Source organism: Coloeus monedula, assembly GCF_965178545.1.
Source record: "Coloeus monedula genome assembly, chromosome: 1".
Taxonomy (NCBI): domain Eukaryota; kingdom Metazoa; phylum Chordata; class Aves; order Passeriformes; family Corvidae; genus Coloeus; species Coloeus monedula.
This window is the reverse complement of record NC_138781.1, coordinates 48,368,089-48,390,144: the sequence shown is the minus strand read 5'-3', so window position 1 is coordinate 48,390,144 and position 22,056 is coordinate 48,368,089. Positions and strand designations below refer to the sequence as shown.

The following is a 22,056-nucleotide window of genomic DNA, read 5'->3' as shown; positions in this document are numbered from 1 at the left end:
TTAGATTTTTGTGTCAAAGTCAATAACAAAAATCTGGAGTCTGAGACTGACTTTTGAGAAATTCTAGCAGTAGTGCTCTTAGCTTGATACCTCCCCTTTTCTTTCTGTTATTTCTGTGTGTGGTCTGCACTTCACACACCACACTGATTCTTGTATCAAATCCTATTTTCTCCAGATGAATTACTGATTTTCTGCCTGGCACAAAGAGTTACATCAAAATGTTTTTCTTAAATTGAGTCAGATGCAGGAGAACTAAATTGTCTGCTGTGCTGATAAAGCCCACCACATTTCACCTATGAGAAATGAGAGTTATTTTGTCAAGGATTAGATGAATCAGAATTGATCCCTTCCTGGTAAGCCTGTGCAATATTTATTCCAGTCTCTATTCACCTCAATATGTTCTTACTTACTTTCAAAATTTGTTCTGAGCTGTGCCTGCTATTGAGATCAGCCATGACAATAACCAATTTCACCTTTCCCTCCTCTCTTTGTTAAGTATAAGCCTTGTGTTTGCTTTTGTATTCCTCTTGCATGACAAAGTTATTAAAAATCTGCCTTGCTTGCAAGGCCTCCTGTAGGTCAGAGGGAATGGACTTCATGAGAGAAAGGCTGTTTTATGGTGAAGGAAGGGGCATGATTTAAGAAAGAGGATGTTTGATATAAATCAGATTCTCTTGCAAATTATATAGCAGTAAGTTTGGCACATAATTGGGGTACCTTCGTGTGGGTAGCTGTGAAAACTGAAGTTTCTGTGAGACCTGATGCCTTTATAAGGGTGTGAAGGAACTGTGGCTATTTACAAGTTTAAACACCAAACTGGGGGACTGAAGTCTCAGTGTGACAGGAGCAAGGTCCTCTGCTGCCCATTCTCTGGGCCCAGGGGAGGCCAGGCCAGGCCAGGCACCACAGCAGGGTTGTGGCACAGAAATATGGCACTGCCCAGGTGGCTTTATGTCCCCAACTGTGTGTCCCAGTTGCTCCTTTTGGGAGGTGGTAGAAGTTCCTCCTCTGCTGGTGTGGGCATCCACTGGAGCACAGCTTTAGCTGGAATGACACTTGTGCTGTCAAAACCCACTGATAGCTTAGACTTACATCTTAAAAACATTAACTGTGCTGATTTTACTTTCAGAGAAATTTCCCTCGCGTCATTCAGGCATGAGAAGAAAAACAAGAAGGCTGTAAGTTTGAGCTTCCTGTTAAATCTATAGAGAAAAGTGGAACCCCTTGCATCTCATTGTTTGAGGACGTGTTGACCTCTGAAATAGAAATGGGTAACACAAGGAGAAATCAGTTGAGTCTATTTTGAAAGGGTTCCAGTTTAAGCTGGGACACATCTGCTGTACTGGGGGAGTGAGATTGGTGTTAATGCTACATTTGGGCAGCAAGAGGAAGAGAAGAGAAGAGAAGAGAAGAGAAGAGAAGAGAAGAGAAGAGAAGAGGAAGAGAAGAGAAGAGAAGAGAAGAGAAGAGAAGAGAAGAGAAGAGAAGATGTAATGTGCTCTGACCCTGTGACACCAGATACACGTAGATACATGGAGCAGTTTGGCTGCAAGTTTTCTCCAGCAGGAGCAGAAATATTTGCAATGGCCAGGTTTTAGTTCTCCAAGCTCAACAACTTGCAACTGGGGATAGTGTGTTTCTATTTTCAATTGAGCCATTCCACTGAGCTGCCAAGAGCAATGAACTTCCTAAGTTTGTGCCAGTTCATGCTCAGGAGGTATTTCCAGATATTGAACCAGGTTGGGTTCCAGTTTAAAAATAATCCAAACACAATCCCTAAACCAAAACCACAGAGGTTTAGAATTCAATTCAGTTCAGACTCTCTGTAATTCCTTGCTGGGAAAAACTCCTGGCTGCTGAATTTTAATCTAACTTAGGTAAAGTTTTTACTACTTTTCACAAGTTTAAATGGGAATTTTTTTTTTGAAAAACATCAGTCCAGTGCTTCTTTTGCCTTAGTAGTTTTGAAAATTGGAAAATGGACAACATAGCCAACCTTTCCTATTGACAATGGAGAAAAATAGATATTTCTTCAAAAGCCCATTTGAAATCTCAATTATTTCTTGATGGTTGGTTTGGAAATGTTATTTCTCTAACTTGTCACAGTAGATTGGGAAACACTTTCCTTTTCCAGATGTATTCCTTCACAGTTTTTGAATTGGTGCTAACAACCTGTACATACAGATGTCACAGATGGTCAGGTTCAGCCAAAAAAAAATTTGAAAAATGCTTTCTTAGGTCATGATGGTATTTTTTTCAGATTAATATACATTGTTTAGCTTGTGTTATGAATGAGTTTATTTTAATAAAAGTGAGGATAGTACACTTGTCTCATATGCAGTATCTCTTGAGACATGAGTGGGATAATGCTTTGTAAAAAAACAGCCAAGCAATAATCCTAAATTTTGAGAACTAATTTTAAACCGAAATGCAGAAACAGAGAGTAGTCTTATATATACAAGATGACTTTCATTTTCCTGTCTGAAATTGCTAAGCATCTGCAATGGGAGTAATAGGAGAGAATTTCTGAGAAGGTTAGTTTAGATCCTTTTTCAAATACAGCCATAGTCCAACAGAGAAAATTCAGCTGAAGGGTTTTGCCTGCTTCTTTTTTGTTTGTTTGTTTGTTCTGAGAAATCATTATTTTCATCTTTCTATGTCTCTATTCTGTGATCCTCATACATACAGACATATTTCTGGAGTGAGTGATAGCACACTTCAGCAAATAAGACCTTCAAGGAAAAATTAGGCAATTACTCATGGTCAGGGTGGAATAAAGTGATTGAAAAAATATAAATGTATTCAGGAACCTCAAGGCATGATGTAAAAATTACTTTATTCAATTCTTGCCATCAACAAGGACAAAACAAATAATAGATTTACAATACAAAAGAGAAAACCTATCAAATAACAATGGCAACAGCAAAACTAGAGACTACACAAGTAATGGAACAAGCTGCCAGGGAATGTTGTGCTGTTATTAACGCCTGAGACATTATAGTGCAGACTAAATTTCGTCCTTATTGTCCTGATTCTGATATTTTGCAAAGATGTGACCTCAGCAAGTCTTAATGTGTTGTGTGGGCCTCTTTCCTCTCCCAGTCTTCCATGTATTCAGTTGGTTTATATTCAAGGGCTTTTTATCTCCCAGCATCCTGCAGTCCTTTTATCTTCCAGCATCATGAGGAGACAATCTGCACTACTTCACTTATTCTGAACTAGGTGATTCTCTAAGCTTCTTTAGAAACTTTAAGGTTTGGAGTTATAATGAGTTATATCTGTTAGTATACAATGCAAATGCCCTAGGATATAGGGCAGGAATTAATTTTAAAATGTTTGCATTCTAAAATACCTTTAAGCAAGGGACCTGTTTTTCCAGACTAAAATGCAATGTTTTAAACTACTCTTTTTTTATAGTGGTATGACTGAAATGCTGGTTTAATGTTTCAGCCTATAAAGAAGAGTAATAACATAAAATAGGGCAATATTACAGCCTAATTAAACATTTCTAAAACATAACTTTTGATGACAGTAGTTCTACCTATCCAAAACTACGCTCTGTCAGCTGTAATATTGTACAGCTTAGTTCATAGTGGTCTGTGAAGTGAAAAACTCCAGTGGAGTAACTTATGAGCTGAATGTGCCACTTGGAAATGTATTATTTAAATAGCTTCTCTTCTTGAGCCTATGGCCTAATTAACTTGATTTTCCGTTTGCCTTTCAAGAGGTCAAGCTTGACATTTGAAGAGTTAGTGTTAACTACTGTCCTTCTAGAGGTTGATTAATGTTCACAAAGCCATTTGAAGATGCTTGGCACTTAGTGTATGATGGTGATTATTGTGGATGAAAACACTAACAAGCACTGAGGTTCAGCATGTCCTGAGCAGCTTGCACCCTGCCACATCACTGTTTTCCCATTTTGTGAGTAGCAATTACTCAGTTTGGTCTGTGTTAAAAAGAGTATGCTTCAGCAGTTTTATTTTTGTTCTGTCAGTCTGACTTTGGGACTCTAGCCCAGAGAGTTAAAAACATAATTTGCAGATTAAGAAAATTTGTAGGGGGAGAAAACAATTTAGCTGGTTGCAGTTAGATAAATAAGGTGCAGTTTTCACTGTAAGTTAATGACCTTTGCTTCAGCAAATCCATCTGGGTTCCAGAAAGGATTGGGAGTGGGAAGATTTGCCCACAGATTTCCCCACAGATCACCATGTTGTCACTGCCATGCTTAAAGCTGTTGGTTGCCGGTGGCAGACCAAGAATGGAATAGAGAGTGGGCTGTAGACATGGTAGGGAGTGTTCCCAGCCTGGGGCTTATTGCACAGGATTTTGCCTGTGCAGAGTTGTATCCAGTGGCCAGTTTCTTCTTTTTCACGTTTTATTTTCACATTGGGGGGGAAGATGTTATTTGGCAATTCAGTGCATGCATGTATAAATATGCATCTTTGAAAGGAGGTACAGTTTGTAGAGATGCAGAAGGGGAGGGAGGAGAGGTGTTACTGCTAAGGTGTGTTGTCCTATGTGGAGCTGTAGTAGTGGTGGCACCGCACATATTTTCAAATAAGTCAAGGACAGATACCAGGTGTGCATCTCCTGATTCTTAAGCAAGCAATGTAGTTTCAGCATAGCTCAGAACAGATCTGACATGAAAGACGACGTGCTCTGCTCTAGGATGTGTGATATGGTGAACTCCCTCACCTTAATCACAGTCTTTTTTTTTTTACTGATATTGATGTAATTTCCTCCTGTGTCTCAGTCTGTTACCTTGTTTGGCATTTTGAGTATATCTGGGATTGATTTAAAGCAAGTGGTTGAATTTAGAGTACTTTTGTCCTGTCCCGTTTTCTGTGATGGCAGAGGAGCTGGGTGAGTTCAGCTCACTTTCTAAGTAACTGGACCTTTGTCCTCACAGCTTTTACATTTTGGAAGCTGGCCTGACTGATTAGGCAGAGGTATCAGGCAGCCAGCCTGTCTCATACCCCACCATGGGGACACTGAAGGCAGCCTAACAGCCTGTCATAAAAGTGCAGCAGGGGAGGCATCTCATTTACAGACACCTCTGATGGTGAGTACAGATGGTTTGTGCCAGGTCTGCATGGGTAATTCAGTTGTAACCTTTTTTCTAATACGGGAATGCCTTGGTACCAGGAAAAAGATTGTTTTCCTTCCTGACTTGACTGTTGGTTTGTTGGCTTCTCCATCTGCTCATTTGGGTTTTTTTCCTTGTAGTTGTCCTGCTGTTGCTTACCTGGAAGGCCAAATACCGCTAAAAAATATGTTCTTTACTCTAGTTGTCTTACACAAGGACTACATAGTTTCTTTGCAGTATAGTTTTAAAGACCTGATTTTAATGAGGAGGTCCTTGTCTGGGAACAGGGAATGTGAGCTGCTTAGGTGGCAAGGGGGAACCTAAAAAATCCACAGACATCCCAGGTTACTGTTTGCAGTGTTTTTTCCTGCAGCTTTTCATAGGCTCCTTTAAGTTTTGCTTAAGGATGGAACCTTAGCCAGCCTACTTAAAGCAGAATTAATTTTCAGTGACAGTTCCTCCTCTCTTGTGAATCAAAACAGCATGGTCTGTATTTCAAATGGTAACCAGAGTATATTCTGGATGAAGCATCTCACAGAAGGTCTTTGGAGAGACCTGAGTTATAACCTGTAATACAGTCTGTGTAACTTCCTAATAAAAAAAAGGAGTAATTAGAGGTAAGTGTTTGCTTTTTAGCAAGAATCCCTTCAGGAGAAGCAATAAACTGGTGCTCTCTAAACCAGTCAGATTAAGACACGAAAAGTCAGCAATTTTGCCATGAAAGGCAGTTTCTCATTGTAATGCTTGTGGGGGGTGACATCAAGGAGATGAACAAGCAGAGGCAGAGCAAGTGCCCACTTCTTCTGCACCCAGGAACTTCTGACCCCAGCCCTCAGAGTTCTGTGTCTGAGGTGCTGCAACATTTATTAGAAATTGCACCAGAATGTAGCATTTAGCAATAAACTTTGCCAGTGGGTACTGTAGAACTAAAAAGGGTGTTTGCACAGGGTAAGAGATTGCCTTTACACTGCTCTTTATAAATGCTGCATATATATACCTCCCCCATTGCCCCTGGCATTCTTCCTGATTTGTCTGGAGATGAGATTAAGTCTAGTTTCTCTGAGGGCTTAGGAGAGAAAGGGTGCAACAGGTAAAGGAACAGGGTGTCAACATGGAACAGATGTGAGAAGGTGCTTCCCTTCATATGTCTGAGCTTAACTGGCCTTCTGTCAGTGCCACCACCTGTGTCTGCTGGACTTCAAGAAGACAATCTGTGGGCCTAGAAATTGTCAGAAATGTTTTTTTATATGGTGGTTTGGTTGATATTTTTTAAGCTTTCATGTGTGCTTTACAAAATGTCAGGAACCTGATAGGAACGTGACAGAGAAGCAGTGTTAAAGTTTGTAAGAAAGTTTTGAATAATATCTTTATTTCTTAAACAACCTTCTGTAGATTTTTCTTGATATATCTACTTCCTTTTTATTCTATGTTTGCTAGAAGTGACCATAAAGACTTCATAGGCCACAAGCAAATTCGTCACGCTAATCAACATTCTGATGATCTTGAAGGTCTTTTCCAACCTGGATAATTCTGTGATTCTGTATTGTTGTTCAGGGATACTGTAAATATGCCAGAGCATAATTAGATATGTGCTTGTGGACCTGTGTCCTTTTCTTCCCAAAAGACTATTTATTTTTGGTATGATGAATACAAGCTCTTGCTTTTTCATTCAATTTCCACTCTCAAGGACTTTTCTTCTAGCAGTGCATGACTAATTCATATGAAGTGCTCCCTCACTTCTGAAAATGATATTCCAATTTATCCATCAGGTTTTAAAACTACATTTTCTTATTGTTATTGATTACTGCTTTTTTTTAACACTGGAAGTAGTGGAGGAATCAAGAGGGAAGCAAAGCACTTTCCTGTTGCCCAGCAGTGTGCTGTGACAGATTGCAGAGGCAGTTCAGATTTATTTATAATTGGCACCTGTTTTGTCACAAACAAAAATAGGCTGCTCTTGAACAAGATGGGGAACTCTTATCAGCATGATGATCTTTGTAATCTTTCTCATTTCCTAGTTGCATATAAGAACCTTTTTTAAAATTCTCTTTGTACTTTGGCTTTCTGTTTGCATTTCCAAACTATAGTGTTCAGTCTTCAGGTCTGTTCTAAGTAGGAGACATGCAGTAAAGAGGGAGTTATCTTTACAAAGTCAGCCGGCCTGTGTGGACACGAGTGGCTCCATTGGTTTCCTTCAGTTCACCATCACCTTTGGATGTGGCAGAGTGAGTCTGCTGCCTACTTATTGCCACCTCTGGACTGCTGGATCTGTTAGTAGCAATGATCACAGAGATTTATTGACTTGTGCTACAATAGTCAGGGTTCTTCTTTCACCACTTTTATTTGGGACAGTGGGAGAGGTGGATTTTTAAAGAGTAGCTCCCTTAATTAATGATGTATTGGGGAGAGGATATGCTTTTCTGACATAGCAGCAGTCACCTTTAAAGCAAATCTGGGGAAGTTACTGAAGAGCTTGGGGCTTCATATGCCATGAACATCCTAGTCCTGAAGCTTCATGGAATTCTTGTTTGTCATTGCATGTTAAAATTTGTTCTCAGCCTTGAGAAAACTTGCAGACCGTAGGATGCCTTTTATTGTGCTTTTATTTCCAGTTTCCCTCTATGGCTCCTTTATAGATCTCACAGGTTCAGAGACATGGTATTGCCTTATGTTCTTAGGTGTTTGAGTTGATGGCTTTTGCTGCATGCTTAGCAATTCCTTATAGCTTCTATTCTGACTAAATATGTGATCAGGTAAGGTAAAACGTTGAAGCTCTCTTGTAGCCCTGTGTTGCTAGGCAATTTTGGTGGCTTTTGTTCTAATACCAGTGGAGTCTTCCAAAAAGAACTGTTCCCTAGGAAAGAAAATTACACGATTGGCAGCAATATTACTACTTCATTACTGCACTAGCACTGTCAGTGACCTTCCTTGCTTTAAATTACACTCTTTCCCTATTGTGCCAGAAAGGTAGCCAAAGGTTCAAATTATTGCTGGAAGACCACAGGGATCAGCAGTATAGAAAACTGGGCAATCACTGTATTTCTGCAGTATTAGGTGCTCTTTTTCTTATATGTTCTTGTATTACTGAGAGAATTTTTGATTGCATATATAAAAATGGTCATGGCAGTAGTTATTTTTACTGTATTGCATCTTCAGGGAGAAGCAGAAATTACAGTGCTTCTCCTCCTGAGAGCTAGTGAGAATTAGTTGCTCTTTGGTCCTTCTCTTATTGGCAAATAATAATCTCAGAGGAGGCCATGCCAAGTGGAGATGGTATTTCCAAGGTCCGTATGGCACCCTTCATTTGTGGATTTTGCTGCACTGCTGAAAGTGCAGTGGTTCTTTCCACCCGCCTCCTCTCTGGTGAAATATTATCATCTCCATTCTGTGAAATTCGGGAAAACAACTGAAGGGATAAATGACTCACACTGAATTAAGCAGCAGCTCAGGAAGAGAAAGCACAGCTCTTTGAAAATTGGATCACATGGCTCCCAGGTACCTTTCAGACAGGGAGATATTCTTGAACCCCTCTCTCCCTGGGACATTGCAAACCAGTTTCTCAGGGTTCTGCATCACTGCTTCTCTCACCTCACAATTGTTACAATGTAATTTCAGGATGCTTTTCTTGATGAGTTCCAGGGTGCACAGGATCTGTTGATACCATCCCCAGCTCAGAGGCTGACTCCTCACCACAGGTGCCTGCCTGCCTCTCTGCGTGACAGTATTTTTGCCAGCTGACCGTGTTTAGATGGCTGACTGAATAATACAATTGATTTAAGCTGACTGCATGCTTTTGAAATATTTGAGAGTACACAGCAGCCTTATCACTTTTATTTACTATCTACTTAATCAGATCTATTCAAGTTCTATTTTGTAGACCAATTGGCTGACATTCTTGAATGAAGTGTCTCATTTGTGATTGTCTTTCATATGCCTTCCCAATTTCATGGGTCCAAGCCTTAAATTTACAGAGCAATGACTGTTTAAGTCACCTCATCTTGATCCCCCAAAGCATCATGAATGGATTTTGCAAATAATGGGTTGGGTGGTTCCTAATTTCAAACATTCCCTTCATGATAGATATGGCCTTCATACCAGTACAACCTTTTTCATTTCTTGAATTCAAGAACTTCACAAGAGAGGTCAGAATGACCACATGCCATTTTAAAGACACGGTGGGGGATGAGTAGTATCAACACAGCAGTTTAGCAGAGTCAGAAAGAAGGCAGAGTTTTCTTTAGATCAAGGGCAGTACCTTGCCTACAGAGGTATATTACTGTGTCTCTGCCTGCTGTTTTAGCTTTGGGGGCAGGGAGATCTTATCTCTGTGTTACTCCCAAGTATTCCACAAAACAGTCTAAGGTAAGAAATTGTATCAACCTTTTCCTTCCCTTCCAAGTGGAAACTAGTTATAGATATCTACTTGTAGTCTACTTTTTAACATGGGGGGGAAATGTAACAAGCCCTTACAGCAGTCAGCCAGTTTCTGTTGAGCTGGTGGTCTTTTGTTCATACTGCTTTGAACAGTGAGGTGACACAGCAGCCTGCTGTCTGGTCTGGTGCACTGGTCCTTCCCTGGAGTCTTTCTTGCATGGAGAAATCCCTGTTGTCCATATTCAGTTCCCCACAGCAACTTTGAAATTTAAATCTCTGCTTACTTCAAGCAAAACACTTATTGAAACACCATCACATAATCTGTGCCCTTTCAAGACAGGCTTACACAAATATGCAAATACCTAGGTGTTCTTGACACAGCTAAAAGAAATTCAACCCTGATGATAGTCTGTCTCCTGGGAAAAGGTGTTTAGAGATGGGGTAAAAAATGAAGGTATAGCTCTTTTCTTCTTTCTCACTTTTTTTTTTTCTGCCTGTTGTTTTCTACTAATCCACAGAGGAACAACGTAACATGTCAAATCTGTTTACTCCTCAAACAGTCTGGGATTCTTGAATGTCTTTACTGTAATTTAGGAAGCAACTGACAGACAAAATTGTGTTGGGTAGACACTAAAAATACACACTGTAGGAACCACATAAACTCCCAGGTACAAATTAGCTCTTTTTTTTGCCAGTGTGATTTATGATGAGAAATGAACTAAGCTGCTTTCTCAAAGTTCCAGCTACAGATCAGCTAGAAACTTGAGGGACTACTTGTATCCTGAGAGGTGGCATATTGATCTACAGCTCCAAGAATTGTGCCAAGAATGGAAAATCAACAAGATCTTCACCTGATTTATATAGGCTAGACATCTGTGGCTTGCCTTTTGAAGGTGATCTCTCAGAGGCGTAATTAAAACTTGATGGTGAATAATCATGATGATTTGTGTCCCCACATTGCAGCCATGTGGATGTTTTTATGTGGTTGTAAATGTGATTGGTCCCTGCTTGTGAAAAGGATGATTAGAAAGTGCTGGGCTTAAGGGCCAGAATTTTGCACGCAGCAGTCTTATGCAGAAGGTCTCCAAATTTTTCTAAGGCTAGACCTCTGTTTCAGTTTAGAACTAGTCAAATTTCAATTTAGTGGAAAAATAAATTCAAGACGTTTTTAATTAGTAAAACTGAGCAGCCTCTAAGTTTGCTCACTGTGCACAGAGAGGCAGTGCTGTGATATCGGAGATGCTGCCTTGGGGCTGGAGAGTGTGGGCAAAGACAGCAGTTTGTAACTCAGTCTTACTTTGGTCTCAACACAGTAGCAACAACAGCATCACCTTTTCCTTCATCCTCATCTCACTTGCCAAAAAGAGAAGGAAAGTATTGGAACAAGGGTTGTCCTTCATTAGATATTTAAACACTCTGAGCAGGACATAGATTTAACTAGAGCTGCAGCATGAAGGTTTTTCCATTGAATTCTATTGTTTTGTATTAATGTGGATAGAATTTTCGAGGCATACAAAAAGCTACTGCTGAAGCAGACTGGATTTCTTTCTTTTCTCTGCTATCTGGATGATGTTGGGAATTTTGGAGAAGCTGTTTATCATTTGGTTTCAAATTATTCCTAAGATCTGTTTTGTGCTTTAAGACATTTATCCTGCTTTCTAACAGGCCCACCTTTCTCCATTTATATCAGTAACAGTGATTTTTACTCTTTCATTTTGAGACTGAAAGGCATAAAACACCATACATTGCCTACTTATAAAATAAGGTGGGGAGAGGTGGCATCTCCAATTTTGCATGCAGAACAGTCAGCATAGTAGATACAGTTTGAGGGTGATTATCATAAGGAGCATGAGTTAGAACCGATGATCAATTTTCTGAGAATCCCTAGCCTTTCCATTAATTTTGATTTATTGATTTTTATGAGCAGGAGCAGTGAGAAGCTCAGGCTTTGAGGAGGATCAGAAAGGCCAGTGTGTGTCGAGGGTTATTGCCTTGTTTCGTGCTGTGATTTATACAGTGAAGGTACTGGCTGCATTCTTCTGTTATTTTATTTCTACTCATCATTATAGTATTTCATGACTTAAAGACAAGTGCCCTCTGAGAATCTGTTCTGTTGTGTCTCTGACATTATTACAGGCTGAAGGTCTGATTATTGGAAGTGCTGAGCCCTTGTAGCTCCAGTGGAATGAATGGAAACTGAAGGTGCTCTGAAAAGCACGCCTGAGGCATTTTATTCTTTTAAAGGGATTGAGTTGTTCCTCATAAATATAGGTCCCTGCTTTGACTAATTCCCTCTTGACTGCAAATTCTTTGAAGTAAATGGAGTTTACTTGATTAGAATTAAACCTGTGCTCCAGATTCAACTCCCATCCTTGCCATGTAGCTGAAGAATTGATTAGATCTTAGTAAATCTAATGTTAAAATTAAGCTTCAAATTTACAATTAAACTTCAGAGTTTTGCTTTATAATTGGAATACTGCATGCTTGGAAAGATCAGAAACTTTTCTTTTTTTGAGGGTTCAGGTGATTCTAAACACAATTTATGTTCCTACAGCAGAGCTGCTGGTGCAGCAGAGGTAACTAAACACACTGAAAGGACGGTTTTGTGGCTAGAAGAGGTACCAAGACCAAGTGTCTGCAGCTGGTGCAGAGTCAGCCTGCCTGAGCCATTTACATCCTCCTGCCCAGAGTCTAATTTGTCCAGTTCCAGTGAGAGAAAGTGGGTGTCAGACAGTGATTCAGCCTCGGGAAAATGTGATTTATCCCAGTGCTTGATTATCCCAGTGCTTTATAATTCCGCTGTTCTTGGACAGGAGGAAGTTTGCCTAAGTAATGGCTGTTTGATCCTGAAGTAAGGAAAGATGATGCTTTTTAGGCATATGAGTGGCTGCTGGAAAAGTTCAAAGGCGTACTCATGAAGGGGTGAAAGCTGAAGCTGAGAGGATTGGGGACTAGGTATATAAAGAAAGATTATTCAGCTTGACTTTTTTTCTTTGTCTTTTTAAGAACATAGATATGCAACCTAATGAAGTGGTCTTGCAAGTCATGGCAGAGTCTGAAGATTTTTTTCAGTCCTTGGCTAAAGGTCCTTCTCTGCTCAGGTTGCTCAGATGTGCCCAGAGGTCAGCATTGCTTCAGTCCTTAGTTTTTGAAAATTCATTCTTTGTTCAAGGAGAATCACAGCACACTCCTGCTTTTCCATTTTGGGATCGTCACTACAGTATTCCTTGATTTTTTTTTTTCCCCCCCTTAAAGCCAGTGTTTTATTAAAAATAAGGAAGTTTGGGGATTGTTTTTTGGTTTTGTTTGGTTGGTTTTTATTATGTCAGTCTCAGATAAGGGATAGATTATAGAAGGTCCATTGCTTTTGTTTCTGGTTATTTTCAAAGAACAAATTTAATGAGTTATATTCTCATCATTGTATCTGTCAACATTTTTCTTGTTACCTCTGTACAATATGGTAGATCATCTCCTGTGTCAGCAGAGCTTCACATTTCAGTGTGTACATTGATCTAATCCTATTTTGTGAGTGATGGGCCCTGGTGTTTGGTACCCAGCAGGCAGGATGGAGCATGCTGTTAGCAGTGGGGAAGGCTCTTGTTTTGATGAGGAGAATTGTGCGTTTTCCCTTTGTCTCTCTGTCCCAGAGCAAGCAACAAAACTTGTCACAAACAAAAAACATTGAGAGAATATTCAGGCAAACAGGTTGTCGCTTCCTCTTCTTGCTGTCAGTCTCCTAAAGACAGGGTCTATTCTGTGTTTTGTTGTCCTTAAGACTGTAGACTGAGGCTGGCTTTTCTCTACAGTGTTTTGACATCCTTTGCTGCAAGAACTGGGATTTCACTCAAATACACTTTGCTTTCTCAATTTTGTGGCTGATTGTATTTTACATTTATTTTTTGAAGCTCCTGCCTGTACATGTTTTATTCCACCCCCCCTTGTTTTTCTGTTTTTAGCCAGTGAGACCTGCAACGATTTCCATCCCATGTTCTTCACCCATGACAGATCGTTTGAGGAGTTCTTCTGTATCTGCATTCAGCTTTTGAACAAGACATGGAAGGAAATGAGGGCAACTTCAGAGGACTTTAACAAGGCAAGAAAAAGGGTGGGGTGGGAATGACTGGGCAGAATGGTGAAACAAGGCCATATATTCTTCCCTAGAGGCACAGGGATTTACTAATTCCCATTCTGCTGAAAGCCTAGAGATTCATCCCTTTGGATGCTTTGCACATCGGAATGCCAGCATTTAGAAAGTGGTGGATAGAGGATGGGAGAGGTAAGGAGGTTTATAGACCTTTTTCAGTCATGTTGCACTGCAGACTATGAGACTAAAATCCTGGCTTGAGGGGAAATTCTGCCTTTTTATGTTAGCAATATTATGCTGAAGTGCTGCAGCCTCCAAGGTTGTAAATAATGCAGAGAGAGTACTGCAGTGATAATTTTGTGCATCCCTTTGATTTCATGTGAGCACTAAAGTGATAAAACATTCAAGAGTGGACACAATCATGACAGAGTGCTGTGCAGTTTAACCTGCTAAAACAAAAACAAAACCCAAAAAACCCCAAACCAAATAAACAAAAAACAACAAACCAAACAAAAATCCAACCAAAACAAACAAACAAACCCACCCCCAAACCCCAACAACAACAACAACAACAAGCAAAATCAAAAAATCCAATACCACCAAACCCTGAAAACCAGTGAAGTAATAATTCAATGAAAAACCTCCTCAGTAAGAATTCTGGAAGCTTCAGCCAATCTCCTGACCCTCAGAAAAGCTATAAAGAATAGGTCTGTCTTAATGGTCCCTAGACATCCAATTTTTACCTAATTTACCATGAGGCTGAACAGTATCCCTGGCATTTTCTAAGAATGACAAACTCATGCTTTTGTGGCCAGCTGGCATCCTTATCTTCGTTGGGATCCTCTGACTAGATCTTGAGCCTCTCCCTGGGAGTTGTTTGTTATAGAACTGTTGGTTGGGAATGAAAAGTGAGACTGTTGCTCAATGTCAGCATGTGCCTTACAAGTGCTCTGAAGTCACCAGACTCAAATGTTATGTGAGAGCTACTAGGAATGATCATGCCTGACTTGTAATTGGAACTGTCTATTATTGAAGTGCCCCAATGTCCATCTTCTACTGCAGAGTGAAGGTGAATTCTTAGGTCGCAGTGAAGAATGACCTTTCTTTAGTTCTTCCAGGCAAGTTAGTTGGCAGCAGTACGCGAGCCCTGGCTAAAGAGAGAAAGGAAGTCCAAAATGCATGCTGTCGTAGCCAGATGACCTAGAGGCTTGTCCTTACATGGGATTTCTGACATGCTTCTCCTACCTAATGATCTAGGAACACAGAAGGAGCAAGAGCAAGATAATTCACTGAACAGTATAGTGTTGCTAAAATCAAGAGCTTAAAAAGCAACTTTATAAAGACTAGTTCATAATATGTGGTTGTTTTAAATAAATATATTAACAGCTGCCTATTACTTACAGGCCTTCTATCTCAGTAGAAGAAGGATTTGTCTACATAATTTCCCACAACTTGACTTGACATATTATTAGTAATCCTAGGGAATTCAGAAAAAGAATGGTTCCATTTCTGGCACTGGCGCAGGTCACCCTAAAAAGAAAACAAAGTAATTTACTTTGCAGTGTTAGGCATTGTTGTGGAGGTTTGTAGAAGATCAGGGAATTTTTTCTCTGATCTGACTAGTTTGCTACTTGTGTTTTCTGTTGCTGATAATCCTGTGACTTCACCTATCGGTTCTGTCAAGTCCAGCAAGATCAGCACTATGTCTTACTGCATGTGTCACTGAAGACATGGGCAATTCTTAACTCCACGGGGCAAACCTGAAACATTTGCCATTGGGCTACCACGGTTTGTGTCTGGTGGTGGCACTGTGCTGCATGATCCTGAACCCAGGATCTCTGCCTGCAGAAATCACTCTTGATTTTGTAACTGTTTCTGTAAAGGGGAGGGAATGCTAAGCTCTTGCGTCTCTCATTCCTAACACTTCTCTAATTATGTTTTGCTTATCTAAATCCTTTCTTAGAGTCATAAGGAGATTTTTGCGCTCTTATCCACTTCAAATGACATGTGGTGGTGATGTGCATTACTCAGCTGATAAGCGTCTGAAGGGATCTGTGAGTGAAGCAAACTGTCTTGTTGTGTGGGCTTGTGAAGCACTCGAGGGTTTGTGGGGGCTGAAACGTTATATAGTGGTACCCAAGGTTTACCCATCTGACTGGTGGGTGACAGCTGCCAGTGCAGCCAATGGCTTTACCAAACTAAACACCACCATTTTTCATCCTTACCTGGCAAGAGGATTTGGTGATCACAACATGTTAGTATTCTGCCTGCATCTTCCCTGCGTGCTCAGGGTACCCATTCTATGCAGCCACTTTTGAAAACTTGGCAGGCAAGGGCCACGTGGGCCCGGGGAGCATTCAGCCCGTCCTTTCAGAAGTGAACGGGAAGAGAGCAGACCTCACAAGATGCAGTAATTTACTTGTGTAAAAAAAAATCCTCCATCTTTTCTTTGTGCTACTGTTTTTCAGTTTCAATAAATTGATTGTCATGGTAGTGTATGAAACACCACTTTGTTACGGTTTACCATCCACCTGCCTGATGGGGTCATTCATTTTATTCCTTTCTCCTTCCCTTCCTTCTCTAAAACCTCCAGAACAAAATTGGACACTCTCAGTATATTGATTGGTAACTCTTGAGACCTGGAGATTCTGCTAAAAAATCTAGACTGCTTGCTTTGATGTTTAATCATAATTAAAGAAAAGGAGCTTCTTAGTTTAATTTCAAACTTTTGATTAATCACAGTAGCTTGTGCATTGAGGGTCTGTAGGAGGTCTGTGTGCACATACAGAGAATTACTTCCTCCTCTCTTGAATTGGGGAATGACAGGCACTAAAAGAGGCGAGGTGACTGAATTTCCCCTCAGGTTTTAGTGCCTGTTCTCAAGGGTTCTTTAAGCCACATGTTAAGACTTCCTTTTGATGACAAAATGGCATACTGTGCCATCATGGTTCTTCAATTTATGTTTATATAGGTTTATTCCTTTTTAAAGTTTCAAAAATAATCAAACCAGCACTTGGTTGGAAGGATTTTATGGTGTTTTAGTGAAACATTTATGATCTCATGCTTTATCCAACTCTTATTCATTAAAAGAGGCACGTTTTGTCAAGTCTTGCATGAGAAAAAGTCCTTTGATCTCTATGATGATAGTATGACACTGTCAGACCTAAAACCTTTTTTTTCAGTCTCTATATACTAGTAGATGTCTGAATAGAATAATTCAGACAGGCAGCTAAGCTTATATTATGCCTTTGTAACATTTTAAGACATACATAATTCATGTTTTGTGAGCTTCCTAGAGAAATTAAGATGCAGTTGTATAGATAGACATGCAAGTGGCAACAATTCCATTTGAAACCTTTTTGTTTTTATTTGAGCCTACAGATTATCAAAGGACACTTTACAAGTTTCTCCAAAGTAATTTGTGAGCAGACAGCATGGTTTATGGCTTTGAAAATATAATCTAGTCTCCAAGCTTTACGTAGTTCTACATGTTTTATTAAAGCAGAAGAAAGCATTGTGCATTGATTTTTGGAGTCAGTGCTGACTGTAGGAAAGCTGGCCTGAGTTATCTTACATCCAGCATCTAGAAACCTTCATCAGCAGCCTGCCCATTTAAATTGGTGCCCATCAGTCAGATTTCCCTCATGGAGGGACCACCTACACTCTGCTCAGGGTAATCAGGCTCTGCTGCCACACAGACTGAGATGTACTTAAATTGGTTTGGGGTTTACTGTTTATTTTTAACATGATGGTAGGTGGAATGCAAAGTACCTGCCTGACATTAAAATTCCTCCCGTGGGGCCAAATGAAATATACTCCCAAAGGAAAATTTTTTGTTGATCCCCACTAAATGTACTTTAGTAAATGCACCTGGGTTGCCCTAATGTGGATTTACATTGCGATTGGTATCTCTTTAATGAACTTCTTGTAAAGTACACATATTGTTTCTTGGGATACAAGGAGACAGCAAGTAGGACATTGTATAGGGGACAAGATTATCCCCTTAACTCTGGTTTCCAGAGATTTCAGTCGGCTGCTTTTCGTAGGTTTGAAGTTCATATGCTAATACGAGGAAGGGTGAGCAAATGGATATTTTAATTGCAGCCATAGCTTGTCTTATAAAACCTGCAGAACAGAATGAGCAATTTGCTAATTCTGTACCTAGTGCCATCTTAAAAAAAACAGATTAAGAATAAAAATAACTGCTTCCTGTCCCAGTGTGGAAGGAAAACGACAAAATTTTTTTACTTGGCTAGCAAACTGTTGATGCTGCATTGTAGAGAATGGGCACAATGTGGCTACTTTTATTAGTATATTGATGTAGCTTTTGGTTTTTAGATGACCAAAAAATTGCAACTCGTAACAAGATGCAGATTATCATTCCAACATGGCTAAAGTTAAATAGGAGGAGGCAAAACTGAAAAAATTGTAAGTACTGTGATGTATGGTGCTTGAAAACAAAATCCACTGCATTCACTAAAACTGCAGGTTTGAGAAATAGGAAAGTGGGATGAGGTTGACTAATGATGCTGTCAGTGCATTTTTCTTGATACTTAGAGATTCAGTTAATTTGGCCTCTGGACATGTGTTTGAGATCATCATGTTATAAAACATGAGCTTTTAAATGTTTCGTGAAAATGTATTTTGTAATAAGAATATATAATAATATTATATAATATAAAAGAAGAAGAAGAAGAAAATATTTTGTAATAAGAAAAATCTTCTCAGAAACCTCAAAAAACTGGTTTCAGCATTCAGCTAGCATCCATTTCACAGTGGCAGACCTGGTATCCTGAGTATCTGGCTATTTCAGGGACACGCCAAGCTGCAGCACCAGATCCCCCTGCAGCAGGGGGGTCTGCTCAGCAAGATGATAAAACATGTCACTGACAGGGATACACATAACAAACTGCCTTTGTGGTGATCAGAAGAGTAGACATTGTTCACAGCAGCAACAGATGCAAACAATAAATGCCCTACGTGAGTCCTGTAATTAAATAGCAAAGCAAACACGGAGGCATTTGATAACCACAAAAGATGTTTATGGCTCATGCTCAGACTGTGCGAACATTATTCCTTGCTCGCTGACAAGATAACAGAAAAGGTAACCAAGCATAACATAAAAATGAAAAATACCATTTCCTTCCTGGGTGGAGGTTGGGAAATGCCCTGCCACAGGTTTCTCAGCTTCTCCAGTGTTGTCATGCTTTCGGCAGCTGTAGGGATGAGTAATTGTGTAAGGCTAGGTTCAAAGTATGGCTGAGTGTTCAAGGACAGGCTCTTAAAAAGCAAACTTGTGTGAGCAGTGGTTGGTGTGAAAACATGTGTGGTGGGCCAAACCACTGTCAGATAATGTGAGTTACCCATGAGGAAGCAAAGGCCTAGGGGGTCATTTTGAAAGGGCCAGAGCAGCAATGTGGCAGAGGAGCTGTCACCAGCTTTGCTGGATCCACTGCAAACTGGGGAGACTCAAGGAGCAGGTTGTCCATAGATCCTGTCCAAAATGCCCCCCTGCTGCAACCTTGTTGTCCTAACATGGCAGCTTTGTGCCTGACCTGGAAGTGACCGGGCTTTGCCTCCCTCCTATGGGAGTCACAGCTCCCCAGCATGCTCAAGTGATCCCCTCTAGTGCCACTAAAAATAGTCTGCACTTTTCTGCTCCTTGCAGGCTTGGCCTAGTCTTGATAAACCACACTTTACAGGAAGGAGGCAAAGGCACCCAGAGCTGAAGTGCCTTGGCGGTGAAGCAGCTGCAGGGTCAAAATCAGAACCAGGATGTCTGGCCACTGGCTCCAGCCTCCTCCATGACCCTGCCACAGATGTCATAGCAGCTTCAGCCCCAAAGGGATGCTTTCCTCTCTCTGTGCTCCTCTTTCCCTCCATCCTGGTGCACAGGGAGGCTAGGAGAAGGATGGCAAATGGTAGCTTCAGAAAGTGAAAGAACCATTACGTCAAACAGGAGAAAAAATAATTCTGACAAACTTGAAAGTAAAATCCTTTGCTTAGTCTTTAGACCTGTCTATCACCTTCTCTTCAATTCAATGAAAGAAGAAAGGAAAGCGATGATAAATAGCTCTTCACAGATGCCCTCCAAAGCATTTTTGTTTTCTTATGGGTCTGAAGCAGATGAATTTAACTTCTTTTGGGAGAAGCTTTGGAAGGCTGTTCTGTTTGCATTTTACCGTTGGGAAATGCCGGGCTAGTGGAATGATTGCACCTCTCTGTTAGCTTTATTGCACCTTCCCCTGAGAATGCATTGTTTATATCAGTCAGGGATATTGCAAATAAATTATTCTCACATAGAATGAATTCAGTATTCCCCAGGCTGGGGCAGATTAGCACAAATTAAATCCCACATTTTCACACCTGAGGCCAAAAGCACTTTATTAACTTTTATTGGAAACAGAAAATTGCCATAAATATATTGTATCATTAATTGTGTAATGCACGAATTTATAAAAAATTTGTAGCAATTAACATTTTGAAAGTCTGCTGCATAGATTACAGACAAAATAAGACTTTTTAATTGAAGAAATTAGTCCCTTCAAATACAATAGGAATCTTACAGAAAGCATAATTTGGATGCAGAAGGATTGTCAGATCTATTCCATTATCAACCTCTTCCTTGAGAATGGTCTGCTTTAAGCAGTGCAATTTAATGTGATACAGAGAGAGCCTGTTTAAGACCTTTCCCTAGCATTTGGTCAATGTTCCCTCTATGCTTTTTGTGGCCTAGATATTCCAAATGTATGCCTTCATCAGCTGCTCATTTAGGAATGGCTCTGTTTGGTCTTCTCTGTCTCTGTGCATTTATCTCCACCTGTCAGATCTCCAAATGTGTCCCATAGCACTCATCTGCTGCTCCTGGCTGCAGGAACCTGAGATGGGGTATTTAAGATGCTGAAGATGCATCTTTCCACTTACTGAGGCATCGGTCTGTAAAAATCAGATTTAAGTATTCATACCCCAAAAATCGGGGCTCTCAAGCTCAAAAGAACTGCACAACAGTATCACATTTTTTAATCTAGATGGTTTCTTCCTTTTGAAAAATTTTCAGTCTGAACTAGCATTGTCAAGAATGCAAATACATTTTTAAAATTAATTTGTGAAAAGTAAGTACTTAGACTGCATAATGAAGCAGTCTAATTTGTCCTTTTTCTGCACTTTGTAGCTTATGAACTCCTTTTCTAGTTCAAAGACTTTTTTCATTTAAAATAGTATCTTTACTATTTTCTATCTTTGCCGCAAGACTTTGGAAGTCTTTAGTAGTAGGGTCAGATCTAGTTATAGAAGAACGATCCTTCTCCAGTGATCACATACCCAATAATTTCATGGAGGGCATAGCCTTAAAAGGAAAAGCATTTTCAAGCTTGATTTCTCCCATTTACATGCCAGGATGGGTGGACCAACAAAGAGATGGTTTCTTCAAGCCAAAAGCAAGGAAAGGAAAGGATGTTTCAACAAAACATCTGTTATTTAAAACAAGAAAAAAGGAAAAGAGTATTTTAGTGTAATCCATTCCTTGGCCAGCAGCTTGTCTTGTCCTTTCCGCAGTGATGAAAGCCTCTGTTGGTCTCAGCAGTAGAACCTCTTATTTGTAGAAAATCTAGCCATCATTGGCAGAAGGGATTTTATCCCCCAGATTTTTAGTGAAGTCTGTGTGTTACTGTAGAACACATACAGGTCTGTGTAACACCCTGGAGATGATAATTTTTTAAAACTGCTGGTACTTCATACTTTCAAAGCACTCTTCATTTTCATCTCTGTGGGTGCTGATCAAACCAATAAACTTCTCAGCCTTCAAAAAGATGATTGAGTGGAAAGTCTGATAACCAGAGGAGAAACACTGAGTGTAGGTTATCTGTGCTAACAGCTCTTTTTCTACTCCACATAAACCTTTTGCACCGGAAAAAAAATGCCTCACTTGCATGTAGAATGTGTTAGCTGTGAAGGGAAATGATATAACCTAACTGGAACTGTCACCAAAACAGCATATTTTGTGATATTGCCCCTGTCATTCCTGTCTAAAAGTGTGGATAATAATCAGATCCCAGGAACCTCTCTTGTCTCTGTATTTTTATTTATTCTTTCTAGGATATGTTTTTGTAGTACAGTTAAATCAGAGGTGCATGGCATATGGCTTTTTGCTGCATGAATTGCTGCTGATGTGAATGTCAGTGGGCATATAATACCAGATTTTCATTTTGTGAATCACAATCCATGGAATTCAGCCTGAGAGCTCCCCAGACTACAGACCTTATTATAGGCAAATAAAAAAGGGAAGGAAGGGGGGAGAGGTGATGTCTCAGATATTTTGTTTCAGTTGAAATGAGTTTATAATGATGAATGATGCAGCTGACAATGAGATTTTTATAGCCTCTCTTGGAGTAGCAGAAGAGCTTGTATTATTGTTGGTTTGCTTTAAGTAATTGTAATCTAAATAGCACTGTGGTTGAAAAGAGCAGCAGAAATCTTTCATACGTGTCTCATAAGCAAAGCCGGGGTGCTTATT

The 22,056-nt window shown here is 40.0% G+C and overlaps 1 protein-coding gene across 2 annotated transcripts in view; it reads left to right on the top strand.

The window, feature by feature from the left end:
• Window positions 1–22,056, top strand: part of ELMO1 (engulfment and cell motility 1) — a 305,477-nt gene that overhangs the window by 187,956 nt on the left and 95,465 nt on the right. For both annotated transcript variants that reach the window (XM_082295294.1, XM_082295295.1), the window contains exon 17: window positions 13,417–13,553. In XM_082295294.1, coding sequence (XP_082151420.1) covers window positions 13,417–13,553 — 137 coding nt within the window. The remainder of the gene's footprint in view (window positions 1–13,416; window positions 13,554–22,056) is intronic.